This window comes from Acanthaster planci, linkage group LG14 (assembly GCF_054643075.1).
Source record: "Acanthaster planci isolate LZ-2023a linkage group LG14, COTS_SCS, whole genome shotgun sequence".
NCBI classification, from domain to species: Eukaryota; Metazoa; Echinodermata; class Asteroidea; order Valvatida; family Acanthasteridae; genus Acanthaster; species Acanthaster planci.
In genome coordinates, this window is record NC_141790.1 from 13,885,695 (window position 1) to 13,904,405 (window position 18,711).

An 18,711-nucleotide genomic window follows, 5' to 3' on the forward strand; every position below is an offset into this window, starting at 1 on the left:
TCCACAGCACAGACCTGGTCTGAATCCTGGACTTCAAATTTTACAGCTGAGCCTCTTCATGACGTCATAAATAAAGCACCACTCTAAAATTAATACGAGGTTGATCAGTGGGGTCAACTAATAAGTTTGGTGGTTTGTTCGGGTCAGGGACAAAATTTAATGGGAAGGTCGTCAAAACTCATGATATCCCAACATCAGCATGTGGTATGAGATTCTTCCTGGTTTGGTCCTTATGACGGGCTGCATTGCGGCTGTTGGGGGCATAAATTACTTCGGCCAGAAGTTAGCGAACGGCGGAAAGGTCTGCATTTGGCCCTAGTTGCAGTTTTTGTTAACGTTACGTTGTTACAAATTACAACATCTTGACATCGTACAATATGGAGACTAAGTTAGTGGTGGGCACAACCTGTCGGTAGGCTGGGCCTATGCACATGATGCGCCACCCCTGCCCCGATCTTTGCGTGATCAGTCGATCTTATTATTGACGATTTGTCGATAATCACACCATCACCCAATCGTTTTTTATATTTTTAACTCATGCTGGTTAATTTATTTGACAGACTGTTCTAAAAAAAGACATTGTCAGATTGTAGGCCTAGGCCTAAGACTAAACTTTGAATAACTAGGGCCTAACATTTGTAGCCTAGACCCCAACCTTTATTGGCAAATCATGCATTTTATTGCAAATCAACCTCTTACATATTATTCCTGATTTACGGTTGTGGAAGATTGTTTCAACACAGGCATGAAACGCGAAGGGGAAGTAGGCCTAGGGCTTGAACAATACCAAAGATTTTAGATTAGATCGACAGTAGGCCCTTATCACAATTTGATCGTGCTGATCGACTGATTTTGCTCAACACAAGTACAAGTACAATTATGCACTGGGTCAGAGGTGCAAGTTGACTAGTTGTATGCCTTTTAATCATTTCAGATATTTTCCCTGGTGACATAGCAAATCAAGAATATGACCATAGATTAGTCAGTTACCGTGGATATGGCAAATGAAACAAAATTTTTGAAGAATTTTTTTTTTAAGTCAATCAGCATGTACACATGATAAACACAGAAAGATGATATGTTCACATTTTTCTAAACTTGTTCTTTTCTCCATCTAGCTAAGGAGACATGTGCGAAGTCCATTTGAGTACCGGCTATACAGACGAGATGAGATGATCGCGGGCAAAGCGTACATTTCAAAGGTAGGAAATGATCTGCTGCGACAACCCATCAATTAGCAGTAATTCTCCCCATGCTTGACCTTGATCAAAACGAACAACTTCTGCTATTAACCCTTTCGCGCCAGTAATTCTTTTGACTGTGACTGCTGGGCTGTGGTATGCCCTGAATGGAGGGCTTTGTCCATCAGCAGGCCCCATTGAACCAACAGCTGCATGGTGAATAGACTGTAGTGTGGTATGCACTAATCCTCACACAAAGCCGCGGCTCTTGCCATCTCTCCTGGAGCGAAGGGGTTAAGACACTAAGAGCTTTTCAACTTTTAAAAACAGTTTTTCATATGTCCAACCTGCTAAGTTTATTGTAATAGATTTTCCACTTTGAGCAGAAAAGCACCTCCTCATCGGTTGAAAAGAGCCGCGTTGGTCAGAAGTATTCATTTTGTTGGTAGCGATACAGTTGCATTTCCTAGTCATTTGTGAATGTGCGATGTGCAGTTATAAGAAAAGGAGCCTCTATTGTGAAATATAAATCACCCTCTCTTGGTTCAGCTGGAGGCCCAAACTAGAGTCGAGTCAATGATCAGTTCACCGCAGCATGGTGGAAATTTACTGGGCTTTTTCCTTCATTTCTTTTCAGGGTCTAGAGGGGTTGAATGATGCTTCTTCCAAGAGATAAGCAAAGTGTTATGCTCAGAGAAGTTCCCACGGAATGGCCTCTTCCATTGAAAACAACACAAGCATCGTATTGACTAGTGTCGTAAGAATATGCAGCACATCTGTAAGAAACAAGTCCTGGGTGACACAAAACGTCAGGGAAATTCATCTCCTTCCCTTCTTTCGAGCTCGAAGACCACTTTGAAGTTGACAAAGTTTGCTCATGTGAAAGCTCACTACCCCCCACCCAAAAGTTGATCATCAAAGGTAACCATTCAGACAATCATGGGACATCTTACATCACCAAGGATTTATCCACTGTTCCCACTGTGGGGCTTTTGTGTGGAGCATTTTTGGCTGCAACCTGGCATTAGAATTTACCAGGAAAACAGCCTATTGGTTGAGGCCCATCCTCAAGGTGATGCTGATAATCACACCCCTAAATTGACTGTTTTTGGAACCAGTGTGCATGTTTTTACATCAGGAAATGGGGCAAGGTCAGCAGGCTATGTCTCTGCTCATTTCTCAGTTTACGCACGGCAGCAATTTGAAATTGGTGCATTTGGTTAGTTGATAAATTGTTGAGGAAGAAAGAATGTTTGACCTTAAAAGTAACTTGTACAAAAGTTGGCTTTTAAGCAAAACATTGCAATGGGAACTTGTCAAAGATTTGAATTTAACTATTTCAAAAGAGTTAATGTTCACTAGTAATTTAATTTGTCATATGTTATTCTTTGTGTAAATAGCTTACCAGTTCAAAGTTTGTCAAAAGGCAAATCAAAGGTACAAACAAAAAATCCACTTTCAAAAACCTTGTAGTATGGATTGATGTGATAAGTGTTCAGAAAGCAACGAAAGGACATTACAAAAGCATGTTGTTCGGGTAGCTCTGGAAGATTCAACTTGAATGCAACTTATTTGCTGCTGGAGATCGACTTTTTTAAAGTCCACTAGGAACTTAATATTAATTCTCTTATATCGTTAAAGCTTCAGGAAATCAAGAACTAAACATAAGTACCTCACAGATTCAGCAAGCATTTGGCAGAGATTTTGGTCAAGGCACCGTTCCATAGGCAAGTGTTTTCATAATTAGAATATGGTGGTCCACTAGATCCCTGCAACTTGATTGCCAATCTAAATTTTCACCAATGTATCTTAGATTGCAGTGAGGATTGAAGTTTCGTTTGGAATATGGACATTTTATAAACTCTCAATAAATTTGAAATGTAAAAGCCACAAGTAAGATTTGTTAGGTTTCTCTTGTCAATAATATTGCTGACTTTGCATCTTGAAATGAACATTGTCTATGAAAATAGACAATAGCAATAAATGTCACAAATCTTTCACTACAAACTTTGTTTTACTTTAGTAATTTTGCTTTCTTTCTTAGCAAAACTGTACATTTACTTTTGTTGCGAAGATGTACCCCTTTTTCAACTTTTTAATGTAATTTTAGGAGGAATTGATTTTATTTGCCATCATTATGACGATTTCAAAACTCATCCTTAGATTCTTCATTTCTCTCAGATTCAGATCGTTTGTACACTTCAGTAATGGGCTGCACTATATCCCACAGTTCTTTCCTTCGCTTGTCAAAATCGTCCTTGTCTGCTTGCTGATTATCATGCAGCCACTTCAGTGTTTTATCCACAGCTTGCGTGAGGGTTTCCTTGTCTCTCGATGTCAGAGTTTTCCAAAGATCTTTCTCATGACCCCTTAACTTTCTATTCACAGTGTAGGCATAGCTTTGCAAAGAGTTCAAGGATTGCAGTCGCTCTTTCACTAGCTTATCCTCTTGGGTAGCTGCTTTGGAATCATCATCAGTGTGACGGTAGTCACATGATAACCATGCATTGTCGTCGCTGGGGAAACTGACTACCCTCCCAGAATGTAGTTCCTTAGCCATTACGTGGACTCTGCCATTGACGTCCATCAAAAGTGAGATGTTAATGCTCGGTACGCCGCACGGTGCCGGCTGCAGACCACTGAGGTCAAAGGAACCCAAGAAAAAATTGTCCTTTGCAACTGGTCGGTCACCTAGATGAAGACAAACATTTGGTTTTAAAGTTGGGATATGGTGAAAATTTGGAGGTTATTGTTACTTCACTGGCAGTATCGGCTCTGAATCTGTGATAAATGATACTTAACAAAATCATACACTTCACTTTTCGTTTGCAACTTAGCTTCACTGAACAAAGATTTGGCTGTGAATGTCAGGTAATCAAAACCCAAGGAAAAAGTGTAAAAACACTCCAGAATTTGTTTTAAAAATCAATGTTCAGTAACAAAGATCACTCTCAATTACATTAACCTTGTTAATGATATTTTGTAGAATGCGAACCTTCATAAATCTTGATTGTAACAGTTGACTGGTTGTCCATCGCGGTTGTGAACATATCTGAAACTTCTTGGTATAGGAAGGCGTCTTTAGCAAGGAGTACATGCATGGCACCCCCAGCGGTCTCGATGCCCACAGATTGCGGAGCCCATGAACAACGGCACAGTGTGTCACCTGGCAGAAACATAATCATGAGATGATTTGAGACATTGGAAGTCAAAAATCTTGTATTGTTTGATTGGAAGATACCAAATTGAAGATAGATAGAAATTGTGCCATCTACTGGTCTTTGGAAATCTCTGTCAGACCTTCTGATTTCTGTTTGATTAAAGAACTGGATGTCAAATGTTCATATGAATGAACATCAGAAGTTGAAGTGCACATTTTTGAAAAAGGCTACTAAAAATGGAGCTCAAGGGCTGGCCATGGGTTTTTAAGAAGTAAGTTTTTAAGGAATATGAAATTTGTACATTTGACAATGATGTACACATTAATCAGGATGTACATTGTACATGTGTATACATTTTTACAGCTTTTGTTCAACCCTAACAGACTTCGATCTCAGGCTCCTCAGTCCTTTACCAGCTGCTGGGGGATTGAGGGCCATTAGGGTTCATTATGATACCTTCTTTTGCTGAAGAATGAGCTATCTCAGCGAGGCCAGAGACAAAGGCGTCTTCCAAGTCCGCTCTGACAGTCAACTCTGTACTGTCAAACATCTCTTGCAAAAATGGTTGCATACGTCGCAAGAGTAGTGCATTGCCAGCAAGGACAACATTGACTTGGGGCATCGGAAGGTGATAATCGGCCAAGACTTGCTTCACAAGATGCTGTGACCACAAACGCAACTTCTCCTGTAAAAGTCAAACATAATCTTTGTAAGACTTCAGATCAAAGTAACTTGCAGGAATTTCCCCATGGGTGAAAGGAAGTTTTGATATAAATGAACACAGACACAGTGTAAGTTTTGAATCACAAATAGCGTGAAATGTAAGTTATCTTGGCTTTAAAATTTACATTTGGAATGCTACATATTCATAAATGATATGCCCTACAGATATTCACATTATCCAGAGTTACCATGGTCAATTCCTCATATTTATCCTTTATGAGGATCTGTGAGAAGTCCTGGCCTTCGTAAAATGATTCAATCTCGATGTAAGCATGAGGGTTGGCCGTCAAGGCTAACGCAGACAGCTCTACTTCCTGACGAAGCTGGTGCACGGCAGCACTGTCTGCGCTGAGGACTTTGCCCGTTGTCTCTTGGAACTGATCCAAGAGGTAGTCAATAACAGGCTGGTTGATGTCACGTCCACCTAACAGGGTACAGAAAGTAAGCAACAACATCTAGCACAAACTGGGTTTCTAGATTTTGTCAAACATGACCTAAACCAAAAAAATTATTGAAAGGCTAAAGTTAGGAGAAAATGTTTGTAATTACCCAAATCATGGTCATGAGCAGCGGCCATTATCTCAAATACGCCAGTCTCAATCACTGAGAGCGATACATCCAATGTGGTAGTGCCCAGGTCATAGACAAGGACATAAACCTCATCTCTATGCGTCTCCATGCGATCCAAACCATATGCAACTGCGGCAGAGGTCCTCAAATGAAAAAGAGAAACAACATAATGAAATAGTGTACAAGTTTGTTCTTGAGCAGAAGCAAGATTTTTGTTTAGTAAGGTACAGAGTTAGAGAGCCAGAGTGAGTAACAACAATCACTGCAGTGGTTACCGGGGAAAATGTAGCCGTGTACTGCTTGATTTTCCCCGGTAACCTATTCACACAACATATCCTGGGTACCACTACCGGGCAAGATTGACCACATGGTCATCACTAAAACCTGCCCTCACACCTAAGCAACAGAAAAACTGTCTGCAGCACGGAAATGACGCTAGTTGTGTTGGAAGCATAGGATTTACGGTCAGTTGTATTTTCTTACGATTCAGGGATTAGTCTCTTGACATCAATTCCCGCTTTAGTACCAGCTTCCTTGGTGGCCTGACGTTGCTGGTCATTGAAGTAGCTTGGTACTCCTATCACAGCCTCTGTGATGTCTGTGCCAAGGAAATCTTCAGCCATGCTCTGCAATAACAGTATTACATAGAACAGATTTCAGATGCTGTGGTCCTCTGTGACTTAACCTGATATGCACTGTGCCTTGGTCTTTAGAATGTTCATTAATTCACAGAATTTACAATGAATTTAATGGTACAAAATTTAGAAATTCTTACCCTCAACTTTGATATTATCATTGAGGTAACCTCCTGGGGGGAAATTATCCTTTTGTTTTCTCCAACTTTTACTTCAAAGTATGGAAGTTTCTCCTTCTCAACCACCTTGGATGAACATAAAAAGAAAGATTCCTATTTCAGTACCTCATTATTTCCATACATTCAAGGGCAAGTAAAAGGTCTAATTAATGAGTAATATATACAAAGAATCCTGATCGTACTTCTAAATACTGCGTACCTTGATGGGAAATCTCTCCATGAATTTCTTGACCTCTGGGTCATCCCAGGTTCGGCCAATGAGCCTCTTTGCTTGATACATTGTGCTCTCTGGTTGGTCAATCTGATATCGCCGAGCCGATTCACCCACCAAGACATCCCCTCCCTCTGTGAATGCGACACACGATGGGACCATCTTGTTTCCTAGCTCATCTCGAAGCACTAGGACTGTACCATTCTGGTGCACAGCCACACTGCCATAAAAAGGGCCAATAGATATGATTCAATCAGAATTTAAAATGTTGGCAAACTAGTTTTGTCTTCCAAGGGCCCTTGAGAAGTTTTGCTGGCGACAGAAGCAGAAGTTGCAGCCGTAAAAAAAAGAAGCAATGAATTGGGCGGGATGGAGCTTGCGCACATGAAAGGGTTAATTGATGGCAACAAAGTTGCATTTATACTGAGTATCATGGTGCATATGTCATGCGCACAATTATACATGTAAAAGGCAGTGTGAGAACCAGCGTGGGAACTAACATGTCTGTACTCCATTGACTTGCACTTCGCTTCCTGGTTTAAATGATGTCACGCTTTGGTAGTCTGTAGTAAAGCACTGGTTTACGAGACAAGATTGAATAGTTTAGATGGGGCTTATATCGGGGGGAGGGGAATTAGTTACAACTAAGGTCCATTGGGTACTGAACATGTCATGCACACCTGGAGTGAGTGTAACCCAGATAGATCCCAATTGTGGGCTCTTCCCGCGCATCATCAGGCTCTGCATCTGGCACACCTGGTATGTCGCTCTCCTTAAAGGATTCAGGCACCAAGGAGGTACTCCAATCTGTTTCCATAGAGACCACTGATGATGCTCTGGATACCGCACAGATGCTTATTATAAGCAGCACAGCAGTGGTGCCTGCAGTCATAGCCTAGCTTTTGGAAAAGAGTTCACATTGTTATAGTACTAATCTCAGCTACAGCTCTGGTGGTGATCTTACGTAGTTGGGACAGCATCAATTTCAGCTGTGACCTTTGCAGCTGTAGATATCAAATTCACACACGGCTGCTCCGTAAAACAGTTTATCTACACCAATACCACCATGGGCCCCAACCTTTTTGTGTATTTCACTTAAATAATACACATCTCTTCATCACAGCTAAAAGTCAAGAAATGCTGTTACATACCTTCTGTTAAAAAAATCACCTAAAACCAATATCCAACTAGGCCTATTAGTGTGCGTGAGCAATTTAACACGCTGCACATAGGGTCTAGGACCCTAATCTGTTAATTAAACTTCTGACCAATCAAATGAGACGCCGAACTGCCGACAAGTGTTAGCCAAACTGTTGTGATATTGTCCTCCGATTTAAAGCTTCTTACAATTACTTACACTCACACAAGTTATGACGAAATGTCTGAGCCACTTGGCCACATCTTATTGGTGTCAGTTGTCACCTGGTATGATTCAAAGGACATCGACAGGATTTCATCATTGCATTCGATTTCAGTCCCGGCGGGGTCGTGATTCCACTAGGCCAACGCAACAACGTGTAACACGTGTACATAAACTTGGCTCACAGGACCGGGCTAGGCTACACGGCGCCCTCTGTAGCTAGCATTTTGAAAAGGCTATCAACTTCTCGTTTTGTCAATGGCAGTGGTACCTCCTTGGTCAATCTATGTGTTGTGGTGTTTCGAAAAAAATTTAAGATTTAGACCGTTTTTTCATTTATTGCCACAAAGTGTCAAAATCAGAAGATGATATAGTGCTTCTGAAGCTAAGGACACGTGTCACAAGAGCATGGGCATGACGGGGGAGTTTATGATGCAACCATTGACTGAACCAATCATCGTGCATATCGATGATGTGTTGAGGATAACTCTGCAACTTGGTGCATGAATGATCAAGAAAGGCCACCGCGAAGTGTGGGATATTGTTAATTCGTTCATTTTTTATAAAGCTTAATCCTACGTGTCACTTTATTGCTTTCGTGGTCATTGTTTGAAGAGGTGAGTTGGCCGGGCTTTACAAACTTAAGTAAAAACACAGGAAGTATTAATAATTATTATCAAAAAGCTTGGAAAACCTAACTTGACTGTTCCTCCATTCAGCTTGAATACAGTGTAATGGAGATTTTATAATGTACTTTTTCGACCAGTTGACTCATTAATTCAGTGTTTAATTGCGTACTTAGCTTAATCATGTTAATGCATAATATTATTCCATCACAAAGTTCCTGATGCCAAGCACATAATCATTTCTTTATTCTGCGTGTACGTGTCCTACGTGTCTCAAACAGTGTTTGTTGACAACTTGCCCTTGCTGTGATTAGAAGTTGGTGCTCTTTGCTCCGTCTCTCTGAACTCAGAGAGGCCAAGACCTGAGCAAGGAGCCCCATAGCTCTAGGGATGTATTCTTTGCTGACTTGATTTCACTTCTTCAACAAAAGTCGCATTCCATTTCAGAATTACAGCTTTTGGAGATTACGACTTCTGTCTCCATTGGGAGGTTGGTTGCTGTCGCCGATATGTTTCAACCTAGGAGAAGGAGGGAGGGACTTGGATTACTGCTCCTAGTTGGTCAGTTGATGCGCGTTGGCTTTGACCGCATTCCACCGACCACCCTAGGAACCATTGCTATCAATGTTGCTATTTATCTCAAGGTATTTTTTATACAGTCACAACAGTTGTTACATCAAACCGTAAAGAATGAGTTGCACAATAGAGATATTTTAATTTCATAATTTTTCTAAATATAACCTAATCCACTACAATAATAAAAACATTGTATTTAATGATTTTTTAAAGATTTTTTTTTAATATGTGGCAACTAAAAATTCAAACTGACCTTTTGACGTTGACCAGCGTGACACTCTACAAATATACTTTTAAATTATTTTTCATGTAGAGAGGAAAGAACTGAACTTAATACTGATCTCTTATTCACAAATACTTTGCAACAAGCTTCAAGATTCCTTTCCTTGTATCTGCTCCAATCAGGTCCTTGATCCATACATTCGGATGTACTTTCGTTCTCCATCAATCAAGAATATTTGTGTGAGTACGTACAGTGTCTGGTACCAGGGCGACTGGGCACGGCTGGCCTTGGCAGCGTGGTTCCATTTGGATGACTGGCATCTTTACTTCAACATGGTGTCGTTCCTGTGGAAAGGTTAGATACAATGCTTCCATGCCTACACATCATAAGGAACTCTGTTTGCTTTGCATTGATGCCCTAGTTTTGCATGTCCAAGGTAATTTACATGGACTTGTAGCTGTGAGTTTGCATATTCAAATGGTGTCCAAGAGGAAAACTGAATGTGATCCTCTAATTCTACATCGTCAGTTTTCAATTCAAAGGAAAAACCTCCTTTTTGTGAAAGTCGTACAAGCTCTAAAAGTTTAGATTTCAGTGATGGCTGTATTTGTAAGCTTTGTGAACAATTTAGTCTTTACTTTCAAGCTTAGAAGAATTCCAGCAATCCAATTTTCACTCTTTTCTGTTTGATTCGTAGGTCATCCAATTTTCACTCTTTTCTGTTTGATTCATAGGTCTGTCACTAGAGCGACGTTTTGGAACGTTCTACTTTGCATACCTTATCGCAGCGTTCTCCTTACTCACCAACATAACAATGATTGGGCTCAATGTGGCTGTGGCAGAAGCACTGGACGACGATTCATACATTGTCTCATGCGCCGCAGGCTTTTCAGGTAACGAGATACAAGTCTTAAAAGTCAAGACAAGTGATTCAAAAGACCGGGATCTTTTCCCCCAGGTGAACTGAAATAACTTTCAGAACATTTCCTGTAAAGGGGTAAAATGGCACTATTTTAGCTCTGTTAACAAGAGGTCTAGGTATTAAGTTCTGCCTAAGCAAGCGTGCACTTTTGTGACAGTTCTAGTGGAAGTTGAATTCCTGTTTGTAATATTTGGCCTGAAAATGTTTTCAAGTCTTGAGCCTTTTTTTGGCTAAAATGTTCAAAAGAAAAAAGTTCACAGATTTATTTTTATCACTGTTGGCAGCAGATTTGCATGAAGTTGTGTGGGACCTGCTGTCTAATATTTCATTTGTTCCCCTAGGGGTTATATTTGCCTTGAAGGTTCTGACAACTCACTACACCCCAGCCGGCACCCAATACGTCATGGGATTTCCCGTACCATCACGCTACGCATGCTGGGCGGAGCTTGTACTCATCCAGCTCCTGGTACCAAGGGCGTCATTTACGGGCCATCTTGCTGGGATTTTGGTGGGTCTGGCCTTTGTTAAGGGGCCGCTGAAGCCAATAATGGATGTCATCCCGTCGATGCTGGAACCAAGACAAGGCACACGTAAGGCCTTGTTTTTTGCTTGTGACATACGTATATGAGAAGTGGCTGTAGCTGCCAGCTTGTGGCTCCTATAGGTTCACAGGTTGTTCCAGCCATAGCCGTAACTTTCAGACATAGCCTAAGAGTGCTTGTGAACTGATTGGAGTGTATTAAATTCCCGTTTACTGTGAAAGAAACAAAGCAAACACAGAGTCTTAGCTTTACAACACACCTCTCTGCACAAGCCTGTTACGAATCTGATGTATACTTTCCTCTGGAACTTTCTTTCGTCAGGTTTTCACGGTTCAGGTAGGCTTGGTCGTAGTTCCTACGCCCAAGGAGGTACCGCAACTAGGGGCAGAGCCACGGGCAGGCAACCTGGGGGGTATGACTACGCAGGCGGCATGAGTGAAGAGGAACAGATGCAGGAGGCTATCAGGGCCAGTCTACAAACAGGTCAGTACAATACCTGACAGGAACCTCAGTTGTAGAAGTCTGAAACAGTCTCTGCCTTGAGCAGAAGCACCCCCTCATCGGTTGAAAAGAGCCATGCTGGTGGGGAGTGTTCATTTTGTTGGTAGCAAGTTAACTGCTATGCATGCATTTCATAGTCTTTTGTGAACCAGTGAAAAGCAGTTCCCATTAATGAAGTGTCCCTCTGTTGGTCCCGCTCGGGGCAGATTGTTGGAAGGCATTTCTGCAATGCACCTGTCACACAGGGATATTCCACTTTTGTAAATATCCCTACAGGGTTTTGGATATTCTGTACAGTTGGAAAAGCTTACCTTTCTGGAATGGGGAGAATTGTGCTAAGCAAATGTCAGCAAGACAGTTCTGCTTACAATCTTGTGCTAATTGATATATATCTCCATCTGCTTATTAGCAAAAGCAAATTCTGCCCCATCCCAACTCTTGGGCTTGGCATAGGGATTTGCAGTTGGCTTTCACAAGTTATACATTTGTATCTATTTCAGGCAGCAGTCGACTCCCTACTGCCCCACCCATGCCCAGCGCACCTCCTGACAATGAACAGCAGAACACCCCACGGCTATTCCCTGACCTCAGTGATTTATCCCAGGAGCCAGGTCCAAGGTCGCAGGCTCCTGGTTATTTGGACGATGAGGAGTTACGCAGAAGACGTCTGGCAAGATTTGATAGATAGGGGTTGTGGTGCATGCTGTAAATATTCATTATGGACTAGTTTTATTCCCGTCAAGAAATAAGCTTGACACGACATTTTTCTCCTGCTGGAGTTGGAACACCAACTGTAAATTTACTAGCCAGCTCAGGTGGCCCAATCAAGGATGACCAATCAGAAGCCACAGACCATGCGTTGTGCTCGAGGGGCAAGTAGATCCCAAGGTTTCTCCTGTAAAAGCTGCCTTCATTATTCTGCTCATGAAATTTGTGTCAAATTTTGATAAACCTAGCATTTAAAAACGGGCAGCTGGGAAAGGTCAAGGTTGAAAGGAGGTGTTCAGGACTTGTCACGTGACTAAAGGAGAGTAGGGGGCCATTCTCAGAATTTTTGAAATTTATAATGGAGAACGGTCAATGCTCATTTGTGTAGTCATTTTGGTTTTACTTTATTGCTTTGAAGGATGTAACATGTGGGAAATAAGTGTCATTTTCAACAGCTTTAGCTTGTTTAAAGGAATAGTGAATATTTAATGGTAGTACTGAGTAAACAAAGTTGTAAATGTATTTGTAATTAACATTTTTTTCTTTACTTTGTTGAATAAAAATCTTTTCAACTTCTACTTTTGACTTTGTTTCCATTTCTGTTAGTTTTGTGCCCAAAACGATATCAGCCCAAGAAGAACAAAAAGAAATACTCGAGGCAGAAATATCCTCCCCAAATGGGTCACCCGTTTCTTAAAGTTGGCACGAGAAACACAGAAAATACAGCCCCCTTCTTATTACCCGCTCCCGTCCCGGTCTCAAAATGGAAGGGAGCCCTCTGTTGACGAGATTTGTTGGCTGATTGAATGAGGGCGCAATGCACTAGACTACGAAGACCATTCGGGAAAAAAATGTGAAAAGGGCCAATTCCCTTTAGAGAGAAACGGTCAAAATTGGTGTTAATGTACCATGGTAAAGGTGACGTTGATTGCCTAAACGTGACAATTTTATCTTTGGTAAGTGAACTTAAAAGGAAGGGACTAGCCACATCTGAGGCGATTTGTGCAGTAGGCGTATATTGATCAAGATGGGCCTATGTCATGTATGTCTTCACAAACAGCCCAACATAGCAAGTAATTACATGCCCTAACGTTGATGTATTTTTGCGGTCGGCATGACGTCACTATGACACACGGCAAAGGGGCAAATTTACCCTTTGTGTTATTCATTAGTATCAATAATGTGTAGAAGTTCCTGGACATCATACCGCTTGAATGATGTGCATTAGCTAGCTATGTAAAAAGTAGAGCGCTAATTGGGCAGGGTGTACCCGACCAGCCCCAGAACTGTGGAGTCTGATGTAGATGTCGGACCCCACAGTTCTGGGGAGGAACCTTGGCACTGATATTTTGAATTTACCATGTGCAATCCACCACAGTTCTGGGGTTACAGAGCCATTTCACATGTTTATTTACATCCACAGCTGATTGTTTCAAAACGACTGTTTTATACATTTGAGCAAGGTCAGCCGATTTCGTATGCATGTCTGTCAATGGCTGTCTTTCAGTCAATAAGTTCAGCTAAATTAATAATTTGTTCCCTTAATACAGTCAATTTTATTGAGTTGACAGCTCTATAGCAGTAGCTGTCATGCACAACAGGTGGCGATGAGAAAGTCCAATTAAAAAAGTCACAGCAAAATTCAAAATACGCTCACACGTTTGCATGTGTTTCTTTCGCGTAGAGCAAAATCAAATGCTCATTCACTTATTATGTGTTCAGTTTATTTACGTATCATTTTAGAATTCAGACACAGATATGCAAATATTCATTGAAAAGCCATACCAAATTTCTAATTTCCATAGGTTTTTGCACAAACATGGATGTGCCCACCAGGCATCAGTTTGTACATGAGTTGGCGCTCTAGTTTTTGTATATAGCTTTATGGTGGGAGCCCTGTTTCAATGTTTGGCCTGGCACGTAACACCATGCATAGTCGCATGGCCCGATCGACTCACCTAGTCACCACAGAAACATGGGAAACCATGCCGGTAATTTTAGTGTGGATTTAGCGTTTGGAGAACTTTTGAGTGAACACCTTTTTTGATCATATTTTCCCCAATCCCAGATCAAGAATGACTATTTACAACCTGTACATATTCGACCGTAATGGTGTGTGTTTGTACTATCAAGAATGGATGCGTGAAAAGCAACCAGGAATGTCACAGGATGAGGTACCTACTTAAAGCTTTACAAACCCCTCCTCCCTGCTATAGGTCATCACCATTTGTGTACCACAAAGAACCAGAAGTGGGAGTGGGAAATCTGCCGCCCCCCCCCCTTACTGGCTTTAGGTTGTTGAGCCTGGGTTAAGCTGTCCCATATGGTTTATGTTTAAACCACTTTAACCACATCATCTGTGCCAGCAAAAGCTGCTTAGCTTGGACCGTTCAGAATCTTTGAAATCTTCAGAAATCCAACTGCATGAAATCGCCTGGATGAGTTATCTGAACATGCTGTACCATTCCAACCTAAGTGCTGCACTTTGACCAGCCCAACTTTTGATGGCAAATTTCTTGGAAAATTTCTCAACCTTTTGTAGCCTTTGATCAAGATGCCCATGGTGAAATGGGTAGTCGCTCAAGAGCGAGGAGCTGGAGGAGACCGGTTTAAACACCAAACCAACGCACGAAGAAAGACTACACGATGAACCGCACGCATGCCCTGAACGCATTTGGAGATCTGCCCCAAGTTGCTTATGATTTTCTTTACATTTGCTACCGTTTCGGTAGCAGATACGATATATGCATAGGCATAAGTCTCCACCAATCAAAACGATTGCCTCTGTGGTGCATGTAATAAATTATTCATCATTACAATGGCGCGCGTATTCAACACAGCGTCCTTTCCGGCAGTGGTGTAAGCTCTAGAAGACAATCTCTTCCAGAATTGCCTCAAATATGCAACACCGAAGCTTGGGATTCCAATCGACAAATTGAAACCACAGCAAATATTGGCCGTGAAGGCTGTTTTGGAGGGTCCAGACGTACTGTATTTGTCAATCTTCCAACTGTATAAGGCAAAAGTTTTAAATACTTGGTCGCACCGTTGTGCAAAGACTTCACGAACGCAACGTAAGCCCCACTCTCTGTTGGCATCTCTTCAGTCTCCTGACAACGGACAGAGCATACTGTCCAAAACGTTGAGTTCCTCATGGTTCTTTTCAGAACCATACAGACTCACAAAAGAGATTGTATCCTTGCATGGTGCTACCACAAGCTTTCCACCTTAGTGGCCTAACATACTCGGACTACTTAGCCCCCAAAACCCAATTGGTTCAGAGAAATGTGAATAATTTATAAACATAGAATATTGAATAATTCAGATAAACCCACTGGATACAAAGCTCCAAAGGCGCTTTCGGTGGCTCGCACGGTCCACGACACACACAGCTCGGCTACTGCATGCAGGGCTTGCATGCAGTTCGTCGTGTGGTCTTGACTATCCATTTCGCCGCGGGCATCTTGATCAAAGGCTAACCTTTTGCAGCTCACACCCAGCAGAATCGATCCAAAATACGCCAATTTTCATTTATAAATATGAAAACTAGATACTGCTAGGACAAGAAACAAAATGACGTTGGTACATGCAGGCTTACACTGGTACTCTGCTATAGTCGGACCAGCCCACTTATAATTGGGACCAGTGACATCCTTGGGGCATAACGGTCTTAAGATAAATGTACATATATTTGTTATTATGCATTGGCTTCTCAAATGGATAAAATATACCGCGTCCATTTTTATCCTTTACCCAAGAAAAAAAGCTCAACTGTTTACTATCCAACATCAAAAGATATCATCAATTAAGCATGCATTTTACTTTGTCTGTCAATAATGGAAATTTATATTTTTTTTCCCCATTACAGGAGTTCAAGCTTATGTATGGAATGATTTTCTCCATCAAGTCATTTGTCAGTCGGATGGCACCTGTTGATTTGTATCCTTTCAAAAAATTTGAATTTTAAAGGGAAATGACATTTTCTGGTCGTCAGATCTAGTTATGTCTTTGGTATACCTTGTCAACACTCAAGGCTATAAACACTCCTTTAATGGAAAGGAAGAATATCAGATAGAAACCAGCCTTCAGGGAAACTTACACATACCCAATAATCCAGCATTTTCATTGTCGTTTTTTTACCACAGGTCAAATATTTACAAATTTTTGGCTACAATCCTTGCCAAGGTAAAAAAAACTTATATTTCGTGCTGCTTTCTAAAGATTGTGGCTACAAAATGAACATTTAGCTAAAACTTGACAAGTATTTATAATTTGTCAACTGAACCCTTTGATCCACAGTGCCTCTTTGGCTGAAGGGCAACCTTAGACACTCAAGTAAAGGTCACAGCTTATATCTCATAACTAGGATTGAATTTAACCTGTTCCCTCACCAATTATTCCAATATTTGCTATGGAAATTAAGAAGCTTCCAACATCTGGCTGGAAATCTCAGTTCAGCACCAGTAAAGTAATTCAGGTGGCCTGAGGTTTTACCCCCACTTCACTCTTCATTGTTTCCATGACGGGTTTTACCATGAAGTAAGGATGGCTTCTCCAGTTTTTGCACCAGCTCGTACAAGCTACACTTCCATGAGACAGCCAGTGGCTTGAAATTTGTCATGAACACGAGCCTCAATGTCAGCTCCATCCGCGACGAGCTACAACACATCTACAGTGCAGTAAGTGTACAGCACAACTTTCACTCTAGCTTTTTGCTGTCACATTGCACAAATTTTTGAGATGTTTGACCAATGTATTAAGTTCGTTTAAGCTTTGAAAATGTGGTTTCTCTTACTTGAAGTTGGCCCAGACTTTACGTTATTTCAATGATGCATGTAACTTATTACCAGAAGTCTTCTGAAGCCATTGAGCAAGCTACACAATTCTTCTGTAATAGATGGCTAACTTTTCTACTCTTGTCTCATTCCATATTTATCCAGCTATTTGTAGAGTACGTTGTGAGGAATCCTTTATGTAAGCTAAGCCAGCCCATCAACAGTCAACTCTTCAAGACCAAACTTGACAGCTATATCAGGGGGCTACCTTTCTTCTCTGCAAAAGTGAACTGAACCAACTTGTAATGTCGGAAATCCTGAATTGATTAGTGTAGTATTTTCCCACTTGCAAAGGACAGCCTGGGAGGCTGAAACCAGACCCATAGACATCCTGCATATGAAGTGTGTAAACATGTATATATTGATTTCCTTGGCATTCCTAGACCAGTTGTGTTGCTAGGAATGAGATGTGTTGGAATTATCAGGAGAAAAGCCTGGAATCTGCCTCTGAGGACCCAAAACTTCGTATCTTTATGTGTTTTAGTCTGGTCCTCGCCGTCATCAACCAAAACTACTATTTCAGCTGGGCCTCACGTTCAGAAAATGAGAGCTCTTTGAACTTGATACAGAAGACGTAGATTGACACTGAGAGGTGGGGAGCTGTACATGACTAGTTTTCAACAGAATTTGCACAAATGTTTTGATGGAAGTAGCATTTGTACTGCTTAGGCTTAAGCTGTGCACAGTGTCCAGAGAGGCTGCCAAGGAGTCAATTCTGCTGAGCACAAAAATATTGCTTAGCAAAAACGGTTTACCAGCTACAGTCTCTTTGACTGCTCTCTGTCCGTTGTAGCATAATGCATTTATTCTCTTAGCACTGTTTTAAGCAGAATAGCTAAGCATCTGAAGAGAAGTTCCCTAATGTCAAACAGTTTGAATGCCAGCTATATCCCATCCATGCACTCTATGCTTTATACCTCAACACACCAACTGCTGTCAAGCATTTTGGCACCTGCTGTCGCTACATCACACTTGTTGGGTCAGTTTGGTATTTCAAAAATACACGAGTCCGAGGGAACAAAGTGCCCACGTTAGGTGGCATATGGCTGTGCTAAATAGCTCTGATAGGGCAGACGATTTGTGCATGAATGCTGCTGTTCCCAAATGTCTTTGGATGTGCTCCAGTCAAGGCATGCACTGTTGGTATATACAATGTGTACCCGACTGGCTTATTCCTTTCCCCAAACTTTGTTATTAAAGCCTGATTCTTAGTAAGAAGTTCTCTCTCTCTCTCTCTCTTCTTGTAAATAAATGCACATGTTTGTAGATGGTATATTTGCTGCCCATGTGAGAGTATTTCCATTAATTTCTATAATGAAGTAATGATACTAGTTGATGAATATTTATTTTTAGTCCTAAATTGGACTCGGACTGCAATTTTTTTAATGCTCAATTTCTCAAGAAAAAGTTGCCCCCACCCGTTGGAAGTGGATGTAAGAATTCCTTCTTATTCCAGTAACAAAAGCAACCTTCATACGTTTGCATAATGGAAGTTTTTAGAATCTGACTTCCAAATGCATGTTAGAACGATACATCCCCCCCACACACACACAGACTTCATATAAAAAGTTAATGACGTCCGTACATAGTTTAGAAAAGGCGCTCTTTAGTGATTTCAAGATAAGCGGCCGGGGTTCACGGACATACAGTTTTACTGCATGATGTTGTAATTTATTCGGTTTTCCAGAGATATGTAATACAAAACGGCTGCAAACTTCTTGCCGACTACGGTGACCTAAATACAAATCTCAAAACATG

At 41.3% G+C, this 18,711-nt stretch overlaps 4 protein-coding genes across 7 annotated transcripts; 3 read left to right on the forward strand and 1 right to left on the reverse strand.

Annotated features, from left to right (window-relative positions):
- The first annotated feature begins 85 nt into the window (after window positions 1–85).
- LOC110981732 (NADH dehydrogenase [ubiquinone] 1 alpha subcomplex subunit 1-like) lies at window positions 86–3,188 on the forward strand. Its single transcript, XM_087145830.1, has 3 exons — window positions 86–301; window positions 1,119–1,202; window positions 1,819–3,188. The coding sequence occupies exons 1-3, from the start codon at window positions 200–202 to the stop codon at window positions 1,855–1,857; spliced, it is 225 nt and encodes a 74-aa protein (XP_087001956.1). The 5' UTR covers window positions 86–199; the 3' UTR covers window positions 1,858–3,188.
- Window positions 2,530–8,256, reverse strand: LOC110981728 (endoplasmic reticulum chaperone BiP-like). Of its 4 annotated transcripts, none has more exons than XM_022239544.2 (10): window positions 8,024–8,256; window positions 7,341–7,555; window positions 6,649–6,880; window positions 6,411–6,515; window positions 6,119–6,261; window positions 5,615–5,778; window positions 5,254–5,489; window positions 4,799–5,027; window positions 4,177–4,347; window positions 2,530–3,872 (listed from the first exon to the last, which is right to left on the reverse strand). In XM_022239544.2, the coding sequence occupies exons 2-10, from the start codon at window positions 7,550–7,552 to the stop codon at window positions 3,328–3,330; spliced, it is 2,037 nt and encodes a 678-aa protein (XP_022095236.2). In that variant the 5' UTR covers window positions 7,553–7,555; window positions 8,024–8,256; the 3' UTR covers window positions 2,530–3,327. The 4 variants fall into 4 exon arrangements, with proteins under 4 accessions (XP_022095236.2, XP_087001954.1, XP_022095235.2 ...); XM_087145828.1 differs by having other exon boundaries at window positions 7,341–7,559; XM_022239543.2 differs by having other exon boundaries at window positions 8,018–8,256.
- A 15-nt stretch (window positions 8,257–8,271) lies between these two features.
- On the forward strand, window positions 8,272–12,696 carry rhbdd1 (rhomboid domain containing 1). Its single transcript, XM_022239545.2, has 7 exons — window positions 8,272–8,637; window positions 9,094–9,290; window positions 9,628–9,799; window positions 10,180–10,338; window positions 10,709–10,957; window positions 11,231–11,392; window positions 11,911–12,696. Exons 2-7 carry the CDS (start codon window positions 9,156–9,158, stop codon window positions 12,096–12,098), a joined length of 1,065 nt encoding a protein of 354 aa, XP_022095237.2. The 5' UTR covers window positions 8,272–8,637; window positions 9,094–9,155; the 3' UTR covers window positions 12,099–12,696.
- A 218-nt stretch (window positions 12,697–12,914) lies between these two features.
- Window positions 12,915–18,226, forward strand: trappc1 (trafficking protein particle complex 1). Its single transcript, XM_022239547.2, has 5 exons — window positions 12,915–13,074; window positions 14,187–14,292; window positions 15,987–16,057; window positions 16,659–16,797; window positions 17,059–18,226. The coding sequence occupies exons 2-5, from the start codon at window positions 14,194–14,196 to the stop codon at window positions 17,185–17,187; spliced, it is 438 nt and encodes a 145-aa protein (XP_022095239.1). The 5' UTR covers window positions 12,915–13,074; window positions 14,187–14,193; the 3' UTR covers window positions 17,188–18,226.
- The last annotated feature ends 485 nt before the right edge of the window (window positions 18,227–18,711 follow it).